Source organism: Elephas maximus, chromosome 3, assembly GCF_024166365.1.
Source record: "Elephas maximus indicus isolate mEleMax1 chromosome 3, mEleMax1 primary haplotype, whole genome shotgun sequence".
NCBI classification, from domain to species: domain Eukaryota; kingdom Metazoa; phylum Chordata; class Mammalia; order Proboscidea; family Elephantidae; genus Elephas; species Elephas maximus.
Window position 1 is genome coordinate 74,542,668 of NC_064821.1, and position 16,577 is coordinate 74,559,244.

General features: G+C 46.1%; 1 protein-coding gene across 1 annotated transcript in view; it reads right to left on the bottom strand.

Moving 5' to 3' along the window:
• CSMD2 (CUB and Sushi multiple domains 2) overlaps positions 1–16,577 on the bottom strand; it is a 786,100-nt gene that overhangs the window by 132,871 nt on the left and 636,652 nt on the right. The window contains exons 30-32 of the mRNA XM_049878694.1: positions 8,624–8,818; positions 7,291–7,407; positions 3,330–3,443 (exon numbers count right to left, since the gene is read on the bottom strand). Of these exons, the coding sequence (XP_049734651.1) occupies positions 3,330–3,443; positions 7,291–7,407; positions 8,624–8,818 (426 nt within the window). The remainder of the gene's footprint in view (positions 1–3,329; positions 3,444–7,290; positions 7,408–8,623; positions 8,819–16,577) is intronic.

Here is a 16,577-nt window from a genome sequence, read left to right on the forward strand (position 1 = left end):
GATATCCATCTGCAAAAAAATGAAACAAGGCCCCTACCTCACACCATACACAAAAACTAACTTAAAATGGATCAAAGACCTAAATATAAAATCTAAAACAATAAAGATCATGGAAGAAAAAATAAGGACAATGCTAGGAGCCCTAATACATGTCGTAAACAGTATACAAAACATTACTAACAATGCACAAACACAAGAAGAGAAACTAGATAACTGGGAGCCCCTAATAGTCAAACACCTATGCTCATCCAAAGACTTCACCAAAAGAGTAAAAAGATTATCTACAGACTGGGAAAAAGTTTTTAGCTATGAAATTTCCAATCAGCATCCGATCTCTAAAATCTACATGTTACTGCAAAAACTTAACAACGAAAAGACAAAAAACCCAATTAAAAAATGGGCAAAGGATATGAACAGGGACTTCACTAAAGAAAACATTCAGGTAGCTAACAGATACATGAGGAAATGCTCACGATCATTAGCCATTACAGAAATGCAAATCAAAACTACAATGAGATTCCATCTCACTCCAACAAGGCAGGCATTAATCCAAAAAACACAAAATAATAAATGTTGGAGAGGTTGTGGAGAGACTGGAACACTTATATACTGCTGGTGGGAATATAAAATGGTACAACCACTTTGGGAATCAATTTGGCGCTTCCTTAAAAAGCTAGAAATAGAACTACCATATCATCCAGCAATCCCACTCCTTGGAATATATCCTAGAGAAATAAGAGCCTTTACAGGAAGAGAGATAAGCACACCCATGTTCCTTGCAGCACTGTTTACAACAGCAAAAAGATGGAAGCAATCAAGGTGCCCATCAACGGATGAATGGATAAATAAATTATGGTATAATTTTTTTTTTTAATATTCACACAATGGAATACTATGCATCAATAAAAAACAGTGATGAATCCGTGAAACATTTCATATCATGGAGGAATCTGGAAGGCATTATGCTGAGTGAAATTAGTCAGTTGCAAAAGGACAAATATTGTACGAGACCACTATCATAAGAACTCGAAAAATAGTTTAAACAGAGAAGAAAATAATCTCTGATGGTTATGAGAGTGGGGAGGGAGATGGGTTTTCACTAATTAGTAGACAAGAACAATTTTACGTGAAGGGAAAGACAACACACAATACAGGCGAGGTCAGCACAACTGGACTAAACCAAAAGTAGTTTCCTGAATAAACTGAATGCTTCAAAGGCTAGCGTAGCAGAGGCGGGCATTTGGGGACCATGGTTTCAGTGGACATCTAAGTCAACTGGCATAATAAAATCTATTAAGAAAACATTCTGCATCCTACTTTGGAGCGTGGCGTCTGGGATCTTAAACGCTCGCAAGTGGCCATCTAAGATGCATCAACTGGTCTCAACCTACCTGGAGCAAAGGAAAATGAAGAACACCGAAGACACCAGGTAATTATGAGCCCAAGAGACAGAAAGGGCCACATAAACCAGAGACTACATCAGCTTGAGACCAGAAGAGCTAGAAGGTGCGTCGCCACAACCGATGACTGCCCTGACAGGGAACACCACAGAGAACCCCTGAGGGAGCAGGAAAGCAGTGGGATGCAGACCCCAAATTCTTGTAAAAAGACCAGACTTAATGGTCTGACTGAGATTAAAAGGACCGTGGAGGTCATGGTCCCCAGACCTCCTGTTATCCCAAGACAGGAATGATTCACAAAGCCAACTCTTCAGACAGGGATTAGACTGGTTTATGGGATAGAAAATGATAATGGTTAAGAGTGAACTTCTTGGATCAAGTAGACACATGAGACTATGTTGGCATCTCCTGTCTGGAGGGAAGATGAGAGGGCAGAGGGGGGTCAGAAGCTGGCTGAATGGACACAAAAAGAGAGAGTGGAGGGAAGGAGTGTGCTGTCTCATTAGGGGAAGATCAACTAGGAGTATATAACCCACTACCCACTGCCATCGAGTCGATTCCGACTCATAGCGACCTTACAGGACAGAGTATAACTGCCCCCTAGAGTCTCCAAGGAGCGCCTGGCGGATTTGAACTGCAAACCTCTTGGTTAACAGCTGTAGCAATTTTTTGTATGAGAAAAAAAAAAAAGAGAGACTGACTTAATTTGTAAACTTTCACTTAAAGCACAATAAAATTAAAAAAAATATATTGATAGATTTGATTTCATAGAAAATTAAAATTTTCTGACATAAAACCTCACATTTTAATATTAACCCCCCTGCCCTTGGACATTAAAACACACCCTGAAGAAAATTAAATGGCAAATGACAACATGTTTTTCTAAACATGTAATAGCATATTATAAGAATAAGAGGTTTTTATAGCATATAATATATATTGCTTATAAGAATATGGAATGATATTGAATAAATAAGAAAAGAAGTTCTGACAGAAAAATCAATACAAACTCACAACAAAAATGCATGGACCAATAAACGTATTACCCAAAGGTTAACCTAACTCGTAATAAAAAGGGCAAGTTAGAAAATGAGATACAATTTTTCACTTATCAGGATAAAGTTTTTGTTTTGTAATTACCTAATTTTTTGTGAAAATAAAACATGCCCTCTTATCCATTGTTGGTGAACAAAGTGGCAAGACCTTTCTAGAAGGATATTTGACAATCTCATATCTTTTAACTTGGAAATTTTATTTCCAGAAATGTATTTTAAGGTAAACAGCCAGAGATGTATGCAAAGATATACGAACAATATGTCAAATTGCTATTCAGAAGAATAAAAAATTAGAAACAATCTAAATGTTCAATAACGGGAAATTAATTACATACATTTAAAATACATAGCAGATGGCTATACAGTATTTAAACATCCTAATATAGAAGAAAAAGTAATGACAGAAATGCTTACAGTGAATATTTCAATAAAATATGCATACTGTTTTGTTCAATAAGATATGTAAAAGATTAAATAGGTACAAGGAGTGGAAGGAAATATAATAACTCTTATCAGTGTGGTTGGTTTTTATTTTAACTCTCTATACAATTCTTTTGTATAGAGAAAACAATTCCCTAAGTTTTCTACAATGAAAATGTAATATGTTTATAATTAGAAAGAAAATTGGGTCTCAGAATAGGCAAATAGAAGGATGCTACATTATTTCAGGGTGGTGTAGACACGCCTTGGGATGAGGGGAGCTTCTGATGCCCCTTCTCTATGTTGGCTCGTGGGAGTTGGCTGTTGTGTTAGAGACAGCGGCAGCCACAAACCTGTGTGGCTCCACCTGTGGCCACCCGTGCTTATAAGGCCTCTTTCCCTTTAACCTACCCCCAGCCCACCGCTGTCCCCAGTGGCGGCCAAGACTCGGTACCTGTGTGGGAGCCCGAGAGGGAGCTGAGGAGCCGGGACTGCTGGCTGTGGCCGTCGTGCACCTCCACCACGTCGTTGAGGGCGGTGTGAAAGAAGGTGAACTGGCCAAACACCACTGCGGAGGAGACACAGTGTGGGGATCTCAGTGTGGAAGACCCACACGGACATGTTGGGGGCAAGAGGGAGGGGCTGGGACCCCGGGCCCAAAATGAGAAAAACCAAACCCGTAGCTGTGACGTGGATTCTGACTCAGGATGATCCCACGTAAGTTGGAGCAGAACTGCACTCAGCACGGTTTTCCTTTATTTTTGTATTTATTTTGTTGTTGTTGAGAATATACACAGAAAAACATACACCAATTCAACCGTTTCTACATGTTCAATTCAGTGACATTGATTCCATTCTTCAACTTGTGCCACTCCGTAGAGTTTTCAATGGCTTTGATCTTAGGAAGGCTAGGTGGTGAAAACATTTTGCGCTTGACTGCTGACATAAAGGTTGGCGGTTAGGACCCACCTAACAGTACCATAGAAGAAAGGCCTAACGATTGGCTTCTGTTAAGATTACAGCCAAGAAAACCTCACGGAGCAGCTCTACCCTATAACTCATGGGGTTGCCATGAGTTGGAATCAACCCCACAGCAATGAGTTGGGTTTTGAGTTTTTGGAATCTATGGAAGTAGATTGCCAGGGCTGTTTCCCAGTGAGCCATTGGGTGGAACCGCCAGCCTTTTGATTGGTGGCAGAGGACAAATCATTTCGGCCATCCAGGGTCAGGAGGAGGAAAACTTCAGAGGAAGTCGTTAGTTCATGGGGCAAACTGCTTGCTGAGCGTTTCCACTGACTGATCAATGCACTGATCAGACTCCCAGAGACAGGGACGTGGAGAGCTGGGAAGGGCTGGGCTGACATTCTGCCACACGAGTCAAGGCAACACTCAGGGTGGCATCCAACTGTCAGGCTGGTGGAGGTGGCACCAAGTACACCCAATTCGTCCCCCAGATAGTAGCTGCAGCAGCTACACGAAGACATGAACAAGCTTTCGGTAACATTCTCTATTTTTCTATGTCATCTCAGGACCCTGCATCTTCCCTCCTTTTGCTTCAAACTTCCAGCCCACCAGGAGATCCCCTGAATACAAGATCCCCCACAGTTAAGAGGGACAAGGGTGGCAAGTAATAGCCTGCTCCTGGGGAAGGAGCAACTGTCTGTGGAACAAACATCTCCACCTCATTTTCCTCTGGCTAGGTCCAGAGGGGAGAGAGGAAGTGACATTTATTAAGCACCTACTGTATGCAAGTATCCCACTTGTTATGCACAGCATCATCTTTGATCATGATTCTTCCAGATAATACCCGTATTTTATAAACAAAGAAACTGAGGTTCAGAGAGGTTAAAAGAGCTCCCCAAGGCCCCTCACCTAGCTCAAGGAAGCGAGGGTGAAAGGCCAGTGGGTCTTATGCCCTGATCCAGTCTCTGTTGGACAAAGCAAAAGGGCCCTGTAATTTGATGGCTACTCAGGACACCAGGTATGAATCCCAAGGGATTTCCCCAGGCCTCCCCTCTCTGTCAAACACTGCTAGAGGGGCTGGGTCAGTCAGCGATGCCTTTTCTGACACTGCCAGGCCCCAGTTCATTCTGCCTGTGCTAGTCTCTCAAGTGGCCTGGTGCACCTGAGGGCAAGAACCAGGGTAGACTGTTCTCTACGATGGCTGAGAGCCTTGAGCATGTACGAAGTAGGGCGTGTATATATTGGAGCAGGGGTGGAGAGGGACTCAGGCTATGGGCTCAGCTGTCTGAGAAAAATTGTAATGATGATACCGAGAATGGAGTGAGAGATTCTTAGCTCTCAACTCATGGTAGGAGAGTAGGAGGGAGAGGAGCAGGAGGAAGAAGTGCAGGAGGAAGAGTGAATTTCTGTACCCTGCAAATGGGCACTGCATTAGGGATGGTGGCAGGGGTCTCTCCACATTCTCCCCTACAGCGAACAGACAGGAAAGGTTCCTGCTTTCAGGGTGTACATTCTAGTGGAAAGCTGTTGTTAGCTGCTGTGGAGTTGGATCCGAATCAGGGTAACCCCACATATTATAGAGTAGAGCTGCTCCACAGGGTTTTCAAGACTGTGACCGTTCTGAAGCAGATTGCCAGGCCTGTCTTCCGAAGTACCTCTGGGTGGGTTTGCACCATCAACCTTTAGGCTGGTAGTCAAGTACTTAGCCATTGCGCCACCCAGGGGCTCCTTGTAGTGGGAAGAGGCAGTCAAAAAATACTTGTGCAAATAAACTAGATAATTTCAGTGTTAAGTTCTAGACCCACTGCCGTCGAGTCGATTCTGACTTATAGCGACCCTATAGGACATAGTAGAACTGCCCCATAGAGTTTCCAAGGAGCGCCTGGTGAATTTGAACTGCCGACCTTTTGGTTAGCAGCTGTAGTTCTTAACCACTAAGCCACGAGGGTTTCTGTTAAGTTCTAGGTGTGCAATAAAATTGGGTGATGGGATCAAGTGATAGGGTGAGGCAGGTCACTTTAGATAGGGGATCATAAAAGGCATCTTTGAGATGACATCAGAGCTGAAATCTGAGCTGGGAATGAGTATTCCAGACCCAAAATGAAAAATATTCCTCTGTCCCCCAAGCTCAGCATCAATGGCAACAAGAAGATGCTTGTGACAGATCACTACTCTTCGTAGAACCAGCTCTCCCTATATAGGTTTAGCTCAATGAAACAGACCAATCTTGGACTTGGCTGCTTGTAAGGAGGTGAGCTCCCTGTTAGTGGTGGAATTCAAGCACAAACTGCATGCCCATCTATTAAGGATTTTTTCTGGATAGCAGATTGGATTGGACAATGTTTTTAGGACTTTTCTAAGAGAGTCTATGATCCTGCAGATCAAAAGCTTCTGCCACGAAAGCATGTTGGGGAGTGTGTGCACAGGCACACGAGTGTGTGGGTGATCAGGAGGGGTGGCCACACTGATGGCAGGAGCTGTGGGTGTAGAGGAGGCTGGGAGTTTATATAGGGCAGGGAACATGTCTCTCTCAGCTCTGTAGCTCTGGTACCCAGCAAAACGCACAGCCCCCGATAGGTGCTTAATACATGTTTGGTGCATGACTGAAGCACTGAGTCTTGTCTTGCGATTGCCTATCTTATCTCTTGGGAATAAGCAGCCAGCTCTCTGCAGGCTGCCCCATCCTTCTTCTGGTTGGTTAGGATATTTGATGCCCTTTGCCCCCGCAATACAAACTGAGTTTAGAAGTAGTCATTACTCCTCCAACAAGAAGATCTAGGTGGAAAGAAAGTCAGTCACCCTCAGCAACTTCCGGAATGCCTCCAGGGCTGGCAGGACCCTGACTGTCCCATTGGCAATCAGGCTTCTTTCTGTCTGGATATTGTGGAATCTGGAGGTTTCTTTGTCTTCTCAGGGCACTGGCCTTCTTCTTCCTTTTTTCTTGCCCATCCTACCCCATAGCTGCTAGACCAGGTGCCAGTTCTCAGGTAGAATACCTGCAAGCATATGGCTCTGAATCTGGGGCCCTGTCCCCTCACCTTCACTTTCAAGCTCTGGCTCATCTCATTCCTTCCCTTCTTCCTGCTTCCTGGCCACCAACACCTGGGGACCCAGTACACCTGGCTCTGCAGCATCGCCATTCAGACCTGGGTAGTGCTGGATAGTTCCCCTGCTCACCTGGGCTGCCCTCTGTTCTGGCTGATTCCTCACCAACTCCTTTGCCTTGGTTACAGGTGGCCTCGCCTGTGCCCTTCTCCTCTCATGTGTCAGGAGACCATGCATCCTACAGCCCGTTTCATAGAGTCAACACTCTGATGTCCAGCTTGGGAGTCAGTTCTGTCCATTCCCAGAAGGGGGGTGGATCACTGGGATGGGCCTGAGGAGTTGCCGCTTTTGGTGTGAGGGAGGGGAGTTGGAAAACATACAAATAAACAGAAAAAAACCATACGCACCATAGTCCTTGGGCACGGTGACAAAATATAGGCAGATCTGTCCACTGGTGTAGTTCTGGGGGTAGTTGGGGGACAAGACCACTCCATCCGCACCTACATACTGTCCCCCACAGGGGGCTGAAAGAGAAACCAGGCAGAGGGCCAGGTGACCTCGTGGGCCTCTCATCAGCTGTCCACCCTCTGTTCTGCCCCCCTCCGAGCTTCTGGCCCTGGCGAGGCTGCCCTTAGGTGTGCAGTCACTAAGGTGGAGCAGGGGAGTTCTAAGGACACTGTCCCACTCTGCTCAAGGACATCCATTCCTGGTCTGACATGTGGCCTGAAACCATTCTGAAGCTATCAAGAGCCCTCTTGGGCACCTCCCAGCCCTTGCCCTCTAACTATTCACATGGGCATTGGTCCCTGGAGGCACAGCCTTGAGGAGTATACTAGGAACTCCTTCTGCTTGTAGGTGTGGCCTAGATATGATCTGCTGGCCATGGCTGATGTCTGTGCCTGGGTAGTGTCTGCATGAGGAGGGGAGCTGAGCCTCTCCAAGCTAACCTTGCTGAAAGGGGCCAGCCCATGCCACACAGCCACTTCCTCTCCCAGCCATGATCCCCGATTTCTACAAGAGGTAGACCTCTGAGCCGGCTCCTCTCACCTAGGCAATGAGGGCACCTTGCTTTTCAATGTAGGTGGACACGATGCTCTTGACGCTCTGACACTCCAGCCTATCTCTCTTTTTAGGACCCCTAGGGCTAACCTGGAAACCCTGGGGTGTAGTGGGTAAGAGCTATGGCTGCTAACCAAAAGGCTGGCAGTTTGAATCCACCAGGTGCTCCTTGGAAACCATATGGAGCAGTTCTACTGTGTCCTATAGGGTTGGTATAAGTCAGAATCGACTCGAAGGCAACGGGTTTTTATGGCTAACCCAGACCTGCCTGGAGCCAGCCCAGCTCCCTGGCCTTCGTTTTACACATCTGCTCTGTCAGCGATTTTCCCTAGGCCCAGGAACAAGCTTAAAGGCTGATATTAAACTGCAATTCCCTTCTCTCTGGTGTGAGCTTCTGGCATGTCTGGGGACCAGTGTTCAGGACATGAGTATCGATGTGATCTGAGGGTGAGGATGGGAACATTTCATGGTTTGAGAGAGATGACCCATTGACAGGCACTGGTGCGCCCAGTGAAAAATGAGCCAGTCTCATCCACAGCAAACCCAAGCTTGTCAGGTCCTGCTTACAGGAGTCACCCTTTGAGGACCATGTCCTGCCTTCCCCTTTCCCTTGACAACAGCCCCTTCTGCTCTGACATGCCCGTTTTCTCAGACTCCCTTCCCATCTCTGGGTTCTACCACCTGTGCAGACTGGCCGGGGGTTGTTCCACACAGGCTTCCCATCGGGCCCCAGGATGCAGCTCAGGGTAGAGGAGCCCTCAACTTCATAGCCCCCATGGCAGTAGTAGGTGATGGAGGAGCCCAGCTTCAGGTCGGACCCCACTCGCGTGCCATTCTTGATGGAACCAGGGTCGAAACATGACTCCCGGGGGTTTTCTGGAAAAGAGAACACACACATGCACACACAGGGCTCATGAGTGGCCCATTTCCATGGCGTAGCACACAGAGGAGACCCTGACCTCAGTCAGCCACAGAGCACATGGGATTCAGGGCTACTGCTCTTATTCCCTTTCGGTCTAGAAGCTTTTCTAAATTTGTTTAGAAATCCAGGACTGGAAGTCACTTTTGGAGAGTGAAATTTCCCTTTCTCTCCCCACATTCTTGCCTTGACCCACAGAGGAGGGAATTTCTGCTAAACCGTTGGATTCCTCTTTCATCATCCCTTACTTGCTCCTTCCCAAGGCAGGCACCCACTGGTCTGACAGGTGGGAGCTGACGGTCCCCGAACCACATTTCAGGGTCACTATGGTAAAAGTGGAAACCCTGGTGGCATAGTGGTTAAGTGCTACGGCTGCTAACCAAAGGGTCGGCAGTTTGAATCTGCCAGGCACTCCTTGGAAACGCTATGGGGCAGTTCTGCTCTGTCCTATAGGGTCGCTATGAGTCAGAATTGACTCGACGGCACTGGGTTTGATTTTGGTTTGGTTTATGGTAAAGGTTGAAGGAGCCCTGGTGGCGCAGTGGTTAAGTGCTCCACTGTTAACTGAAAGGCCGGTGGTTCCAAATTACTAGTCACTCCACAGGAGAAAGATTACAGCCTTGGAAACCTTATGAGGTAGTTCTATTCTGTCTTAAACGGTCGCTATGAGTCAGGAAACCCTGGTGGTGTAGTGGTAAATAGCTACGGCTGCTAACCAAAAGGTCACCAGTTCGAATCCACCAGGCACTCCTTGGAAGCCCTATGGAGCAGTTCTACTCTGTCCCATACGGTCCCTATGAGTCAGAATCAACTTGATGGCAAAGGGTAAATGGTAAAGGCGACTGCCCATCCACCCCTTTGCCTGACTTTGACCTCCCACACTGAGGAATGGTGAGCTTCCTTGGCGTTCTGTATCCAGGTGCTAAGCAGGACAGAAAGCTGGTTTTGGAGTCTGCTCTTTCTCTTTTTCTTCTGCCTACAACCAGGCAGCTGGCTGGGAAGGTCGACCTGCATCTGCTCTGCAGACCAGTCATCTCCACACCTAGCGGGCACTGCTGATAGCATGGGTGCCATACTCAGATCCAGGGCAGAAGTAGGAAACCCTACTTCACCTCTGGGACAAGCTGAGGTCTCCAATACAGTTTTCTAGGGCTTTGCACTGGGGTACTGAGTTCTTGCCAGTTTATTAAAACTATTTGGCTTTCGATCCTTATGTGTCTTCTCAGTCAAGCATACCGGGAACGTGAGAGAAGTGGCAGCCTGAGCCCCTAACAGCCATTCACGCCATTCTTCTGCACCAGATAAGACTGTACCTGACGTTGCCCTGAGCGACTGGGGGTACTAGTTGGGGCCCTGAATCTCTGCAGAAGGAGAGTCTAGAGTCTGAAGCTGCCCTCATCACTGGACGAAAATTCTGAGCACCCCTTGGGAGCCAACATTCACTACCATCCGCTGCTGCCCTTCCTCAGTCTTCCTTGCTCTAAGATCACTGATGGTCAAGTGGCCTGTCACCAGGGCTGAGCAGTGTCAGGGCACAGCAAAGGCCAGACAATGCCAGGGAATGCAATTGAGTATCAGGTTTCAATTAGTGTCTTGGAGGCTATGCTGTGGGGAAGAAGCAGAGGTCTAGAGATGGGAATTGACAAGAGGTGCTAACAGCCCTTGGAGAATAACTCAGAATTCAGAGCGGAGCTAAGGCAGAAAGAGCTGGAATGGATGGGATCAGAGCCCAGAGATGAGAGGTTCAGAGGAGTTTTGCTGAGAGCTGTCCTATCACCTGGGTACTTTTTAGGCTACCTAAAAAGGACGCAGCCGCTGCTTGAGGGTGTCGCTCAGTCGCTAGTCAGTCTCTGTTGACTGATGGGATGGGACAATGATTGTCTATATGATCTTGCCAAGTCCACCTGCTCCTGCATTTGAGCCCTTGCACCCTAGGAGATAGGCTGGCCTGCCCTTCTTTAAGTCTTGTCCATAGTTAAGGGTGAAGCAGCTCTGAATATAGTACTACATTTAAACTCAAGTAAATTCCAGGAAAATGGTCACTCACCTCGCAGACAGCCTCTCAGTGGTTCCTTGTGAGCCCTGTGATAAGCCACCTTGACCCCATGTCAGATTGCTCCTCTACCTAAGCCTAGTGGCCGGGGCCAGAACACAACTGGCCGTTGGGTTTTCCATACATGACGCACAGAGATACAGTGTACTGTCACCATGTCTTACATCTCATCTGTCTTTTTTAAAAATTCAAAGTGGGTCAAATCTTATTTGAAGTTCAGAGAAATTAAGTATCTTGGAATCAATTTCACATAGCGCCTAAGAGGCAAAATTAGCTGTGGCACCCAACATTTATTCCCCCCTTTATCTTTAAATAATGGAACCTGATTTCATCTAGAGCATCAAGGCACCAGCTCAGTTCTACATTTCCCAGCCTCCCACGCAGCTAGGTCTGGCCAAAGAGATGTAAACATCAATCAGATCAAGTCTGTTTGAAACACTCTAATAGCCTCCCACCTCACTCAAAGTAAGAGCCCAAATCGTTACAGGTGTACAAGGCCCAGCACACTCTGCCCCTGAGCCTCACCTCTATGACCTAGCCTCCTGCTGTCTGTTTGCTCACTCTGCTCCAGCCATGCTGGCCTCTGTGTGCAGAATGTGCCCCCATCTACACGGCTCCCTCTCTCATTTCCATCAGTGACACCTTCCCCAATCAGCTGTTTAAAATTACAATATTCCTCTCACCAGCACTCCCCCCACCACCCTTCTCTGCTTTATTTTATTTTTTTCCACTGGGATTAATGCTATCTCATGTATGATAATTTACCTTTTTCTTTCTTCTGTCTTCCTCCACTAGAATGTCTCTGGGTGGTGCAAACAGTTAAGTGCTCAGCTACTAACTGAAAGGTTGATGGTTCAAATCCACCCAGAGATACCTCAGAAGAAAAGCCTGGCTATCTACTTCTGAGAGGTTGCAGCCGTTGAAAACCTTATGGAGGGCAGTTCTACTCTGAAACCCATGGGGTTGCCATGAGTCAGAACTGACTCAATGGCAACTGTTTCCCGCCCCCCTCCCCCCCACTAGAATGTAAGTTCCATGAAGGAAATTTCCAGTTTTGTTCACTGCTGTGTTCCAATGGCCTGGCATGGTAGGCACTCAATAAATATTTCTTTCATGGGAGACTTCTAGAAAGGCTGCTTAAGGAAAGGTGCCAAGAGAATGCTCACTGGCCCTTCTTTCTTTTCTTCCTCTTGCCCACAAGTCTGGGACTCAGAAAGGGTGGCTAGAACTCCGGTTGCCATCTTGGATCCTGAGGTAACCTTGAGAATGGAAGCCGTGTACTAGCAAGGTCGAGCAGAAAGACAAAAGGAGCCTCAGTGGAGCTGCCTCATTAGCCCTGGGTGCTAACCTCCGAATTTCTTTTACAGGAAGGAGAATAAACTTCTACTTTGTTTAAGAAACTGTGCCTTTGGGTAAATCACTGCACTGGCATTGGACTCCAGCTGGCTATGGCTACTCCAGAATACTTCACTATGTCAATATGTTCTTTCTTCTCTTCTCTGTCTGATAAGCTCCTATACTTTTTTTAAAAATTTTTGTTTAGCTCTAAGTGAAAGTTTACAAATCAAGTCAGTCTCTCACACAAAAACTTATATACACCTTGCTACACACTCCCAATTGCTCTCCCCCTAATGAGACAGCCCACTCCCTCCCTCCACTCTCTCTTTTCGTGCCCATTCCACCAGCTTCTAACCCCTTCTACCCTCTCATCTCCCCTCCAGACAGGAGATGCAACATAGTCTCAAGTGTCCACCTGATCCAAGAAGCTCACTCCTCACCAGCATCTCTCTTCATCCCATTGTCTAGTCCAATCCCTGTCTGAAGAGTTGGCTTTGGGAATGGTTCCTGTCCTGGGCCAACAGAAGGTCTGGGGGCCATGACCACTGGGGTCCTTCTAGCCTCAGTCAGACCATTAAGTAAAGTCCTATATTTTTAAGTGCTCTGAGCAACATTCCTGAACTTTGCCTCTCTCTAGCAGAATTCTATACTTTTTTTTTCTCGCTTGATTATAGCATGTATCACATTGTCTTGGTAGGATGGTGTCTTAGTTATCTGTGATGCTATAACAAATATACCACAGGTGGGTGGCTTTAAGAAACAGAAATTTATCTTCTTGTAGTTTAGGAGGCTAGAAGTCTAAATTCAAGGTGCCAGCACTAGGGGAAGTCTTTGTCTGCTCTGGGAGAAAATCCTTGTCTTAGGTTCTCCAGTGTTCTTTTGGGCATTCCCTGGAGATCTCCATGTGGCACCTATCTCTTCCCCATTTGTGCTTGCTTTCGTCTGTGCCTTATCTGCTCTTTTTATATCCCCAAAGTGATGAGCATAAAATGCCCTCCACTAATATTGGCCTCATGAACATAACAAAGAAAACCCTATTCCCAAATAGGATTACATCCACAGATATGGGGGTTAGTATTTCTGAGGAATACAAATCAATCCATAACAGTTGGGTAAGTGCACGCCTTTCCAGTTACGTTCTGGACTCTCAGAGAACAGGGACCATCACCTACTCTTCTTATAACCTCAGCAACTATCACAAAATTTGGCACCAGGGCCAGCCCTACTTGGCACATAATAGACGCTTAATAAACAGCTGCTGAATTAATTGGCTAAACACCCTCAGGCTTGGAAAATCAATAGCCACATCAACAACTCCAACTACAGACTCCATTCTATATTTACTCCATGTCAGAGGAAGAAGAGCTCATCATTCCAGGCGTTATAACATTAATCACGACAAGGATAATGATAATGATGATAACCCCTTACATGGGAATATCACCTTATAATTTTCAAGTCACTTTCCAATCTGGTATCTCATTTGTGTCTGCCCAGGCAGGGCCAGGTATACTCATGTTCAGGTTACAGATGAGGAATGTGGCGATCTGATAGGCTAAATGAGCTTTCCAAACCATTTGGCTATTAAGAGATAGAATTAAAACCACAGTTAGGACTTGAGGCTGCCAAACCAGAGCTCAGGTGTGAATGATAAAACTAAATGGCTAAAACATCATGATGATAATAATAAATAAAACTCAAGCCCTCTAAAATGAGAACCATAAAAGAACTGGCTTCTCTCTAGTCCTTGTGGGTGAGGCCCATTTATGATCATTGTTTGCAATAACAGAAAACTGGCAACAACAACCCAGACATCCGAGCAGTAAGGAACTAGTTATAAAAGTTGGATTAGAGCCATCCCCTGAAATACAAGCAATCTGTAAAAAGGATGGCAGAAGTCTTTGTATACTGATGCTCAAGATCTGTTTATTGTTGGGAAAAAAAAATCAGCTTAGAGATTGGTATATATGGTGTGATCCTGTTCATATACAACAGGAGTCAGAGAACTACGGCCTGCAGGTCAAATCTGGCCCGATGACTTTTACAAAAACAGTAGTGCTACAACAGTAGAGTTGAGTAACTGAACAGAGACCATCTGGCCTGCTAAGCCTAAAATATTTATTATCTAGCTCTTTTTTTTTTTTTAAAGCTCTTTACATGGACTCCCTTATAGTGCAAGCAGTTTTATCTTGGTAGCACGTGGCTTCCATTTCCTTTACAGAAGCAGATGTCCAAGCCTTTCTTCTTTGGCACTGTTGGGTGGGTTTAAACCACCAACCTTTCAGTTAGTTGTCAAGTGAAAACTGCTTGTACCACCCAGGGACCTAGGGAGATACTTGTTGTGGTTAGTTACTGTTGAGTTGATTCCGACTCATGGTGACCCCATGTGTTATAGAGTAGAACTATTCCACAGGGCCTTCTTGGCTATAATCTTAAGGGAAGCAGATCACTAAACCTTTTTTACTGTGGTACCATTAGGTGGGTTTGAACTACCAACCTTTAGGTTAGCAGTTGAGTGTAAACTGCATCACCTAGGGACCTTTTTGGGGAAGACATTAAACAAACAAACAAGCAAACAAGCAAACCCGATGCTGTCGAGTCAATTCTGACTCATAGTGACCCAATAGGACACAGTAGAACTGCCCCATACTGTTCCCAAGCCTGCAACTCTTTATGAAAGCAGACTGCCAGGGGTGACTAATGTTAGGAGGTGTGCAGTCTGGGAAGGAAGGAGCCCATTATTGTGGTACTTGCACCACAGATCCTAACAAGGGGGTGGTAGGTGCATTCGTAGGCTGTGCCTCACCTCTACTGTCCTCCAGGGACTGGCATCCCTTCAGCCAGGTTGGCTGGCTCAAATGGCAGCTGGGAAGGCTTTGTTCCCTGGGGCTGTGTTTTAGACCTGAGGATTCCTCAAGATACCATTTTGGGCAACAGCCAAAAGTGAAAAGGGCTTCCTTGGGAAAGAGAAACTGGGGTGTGGTTCTCAGCCGATAAACTTCAGTGGAGAGGACCTGGGGAAACTGGCAACAGCTAGGTTGCCATGAACAAGGTAATTAGGGAAGAAGCTGTGGAAGTTTCTACCCAGTAGCTTACTGTATGCAGGGAAGATGAAATGAAGTCATATTGTAAGGCTGAGGCTAAAAGCCGTAACCTTTGGGTTGAAATTTTAGAATTACCACCTAGGATAAGAACCCAGTTGGACAAGTCAGAGGTTCCTAAGGCTTGGCAGAGGTTAAAGGACGTAAATACATTGGCTCTCAGTGTTATGGTTGTGTGACATCTTCTGCCAATGCTCAGCCATCAGGGTTGTGGGTTTAACAATGGACAAAAACCCATTGCCGTCGAGTTGATTCTGACTCATAGTGACCCTATAGGACAGAGTAGAGCTGTCCCGCAGGGTTTCCCAACTGCCGACCTTTTGGTTAGCAGCCAAACTCTTAACCACTGCACCACCAGGGCTCCAACAAAGGACACCCCCCCCCCCCCCCGAAAATCAAACCTGTTGCCGTTGAGTGGATCTCGACCTATAGTAAACCTATAGGACAGAGAAGAACTGCCCCATTGGGTTTCTAAGGAGTACCTGGTGGATTCAAACTGCTGACCATTTGGTTAGCAGCCATAGCTCTTAACCAGTATGTCACCAGGGTTTCCAACAAAGGACAAGGGGGCAGGAAAATTGAAGGTGCTGATGAGAGTGTGATTAAAGAGATGAATAATAAGAAAAAGGAGATGATGGCATGGCAGTGAGGATGGGGATGGGTGGAGTGATGGAGGTCCCAGGCTGAATCCAAGTTGCATCTTCTATTAGAATTCCAAAATGTCTGGCCGTGTTTTCTGGATATTGACATGTAGGGGAAGGTCTGGATACAGGATTACAGAATGGCAGGCTCCTGGAGGAAGAGTGGATGGTAAAATATCCATTCCCCAGACCAACTCCAGGAGCAAATGTTCATTGTTTCGTGCAGCACTTACCAACTACCTGACAAATAGCAGGCAATTGACATTTATGAGGATTTCAGTGAGTTGATGGATAGAAAGCACTTGGAACAGTACTGGCACGTGGCAGACACTAAATAAGTACTAGCTATTTTACGATCAGTATTATGTGCGATCTCATGCGAGATATCCCCAGGGGTTGCCAGGAATATTTAATCAAAGGATATCTTAAAAGGTTGCTGAGGTCCTACATTATGTAAGTGGGGGATATGAGCCAGAGAATTTTCAATTTTAACTGGTAATGTGTCCTCATTTGTACACATAGGCTGAAGAAGCCTGGGTGAACCTGGGTTATGGTCTCAATCACTAGAACTACCATCTCTAGA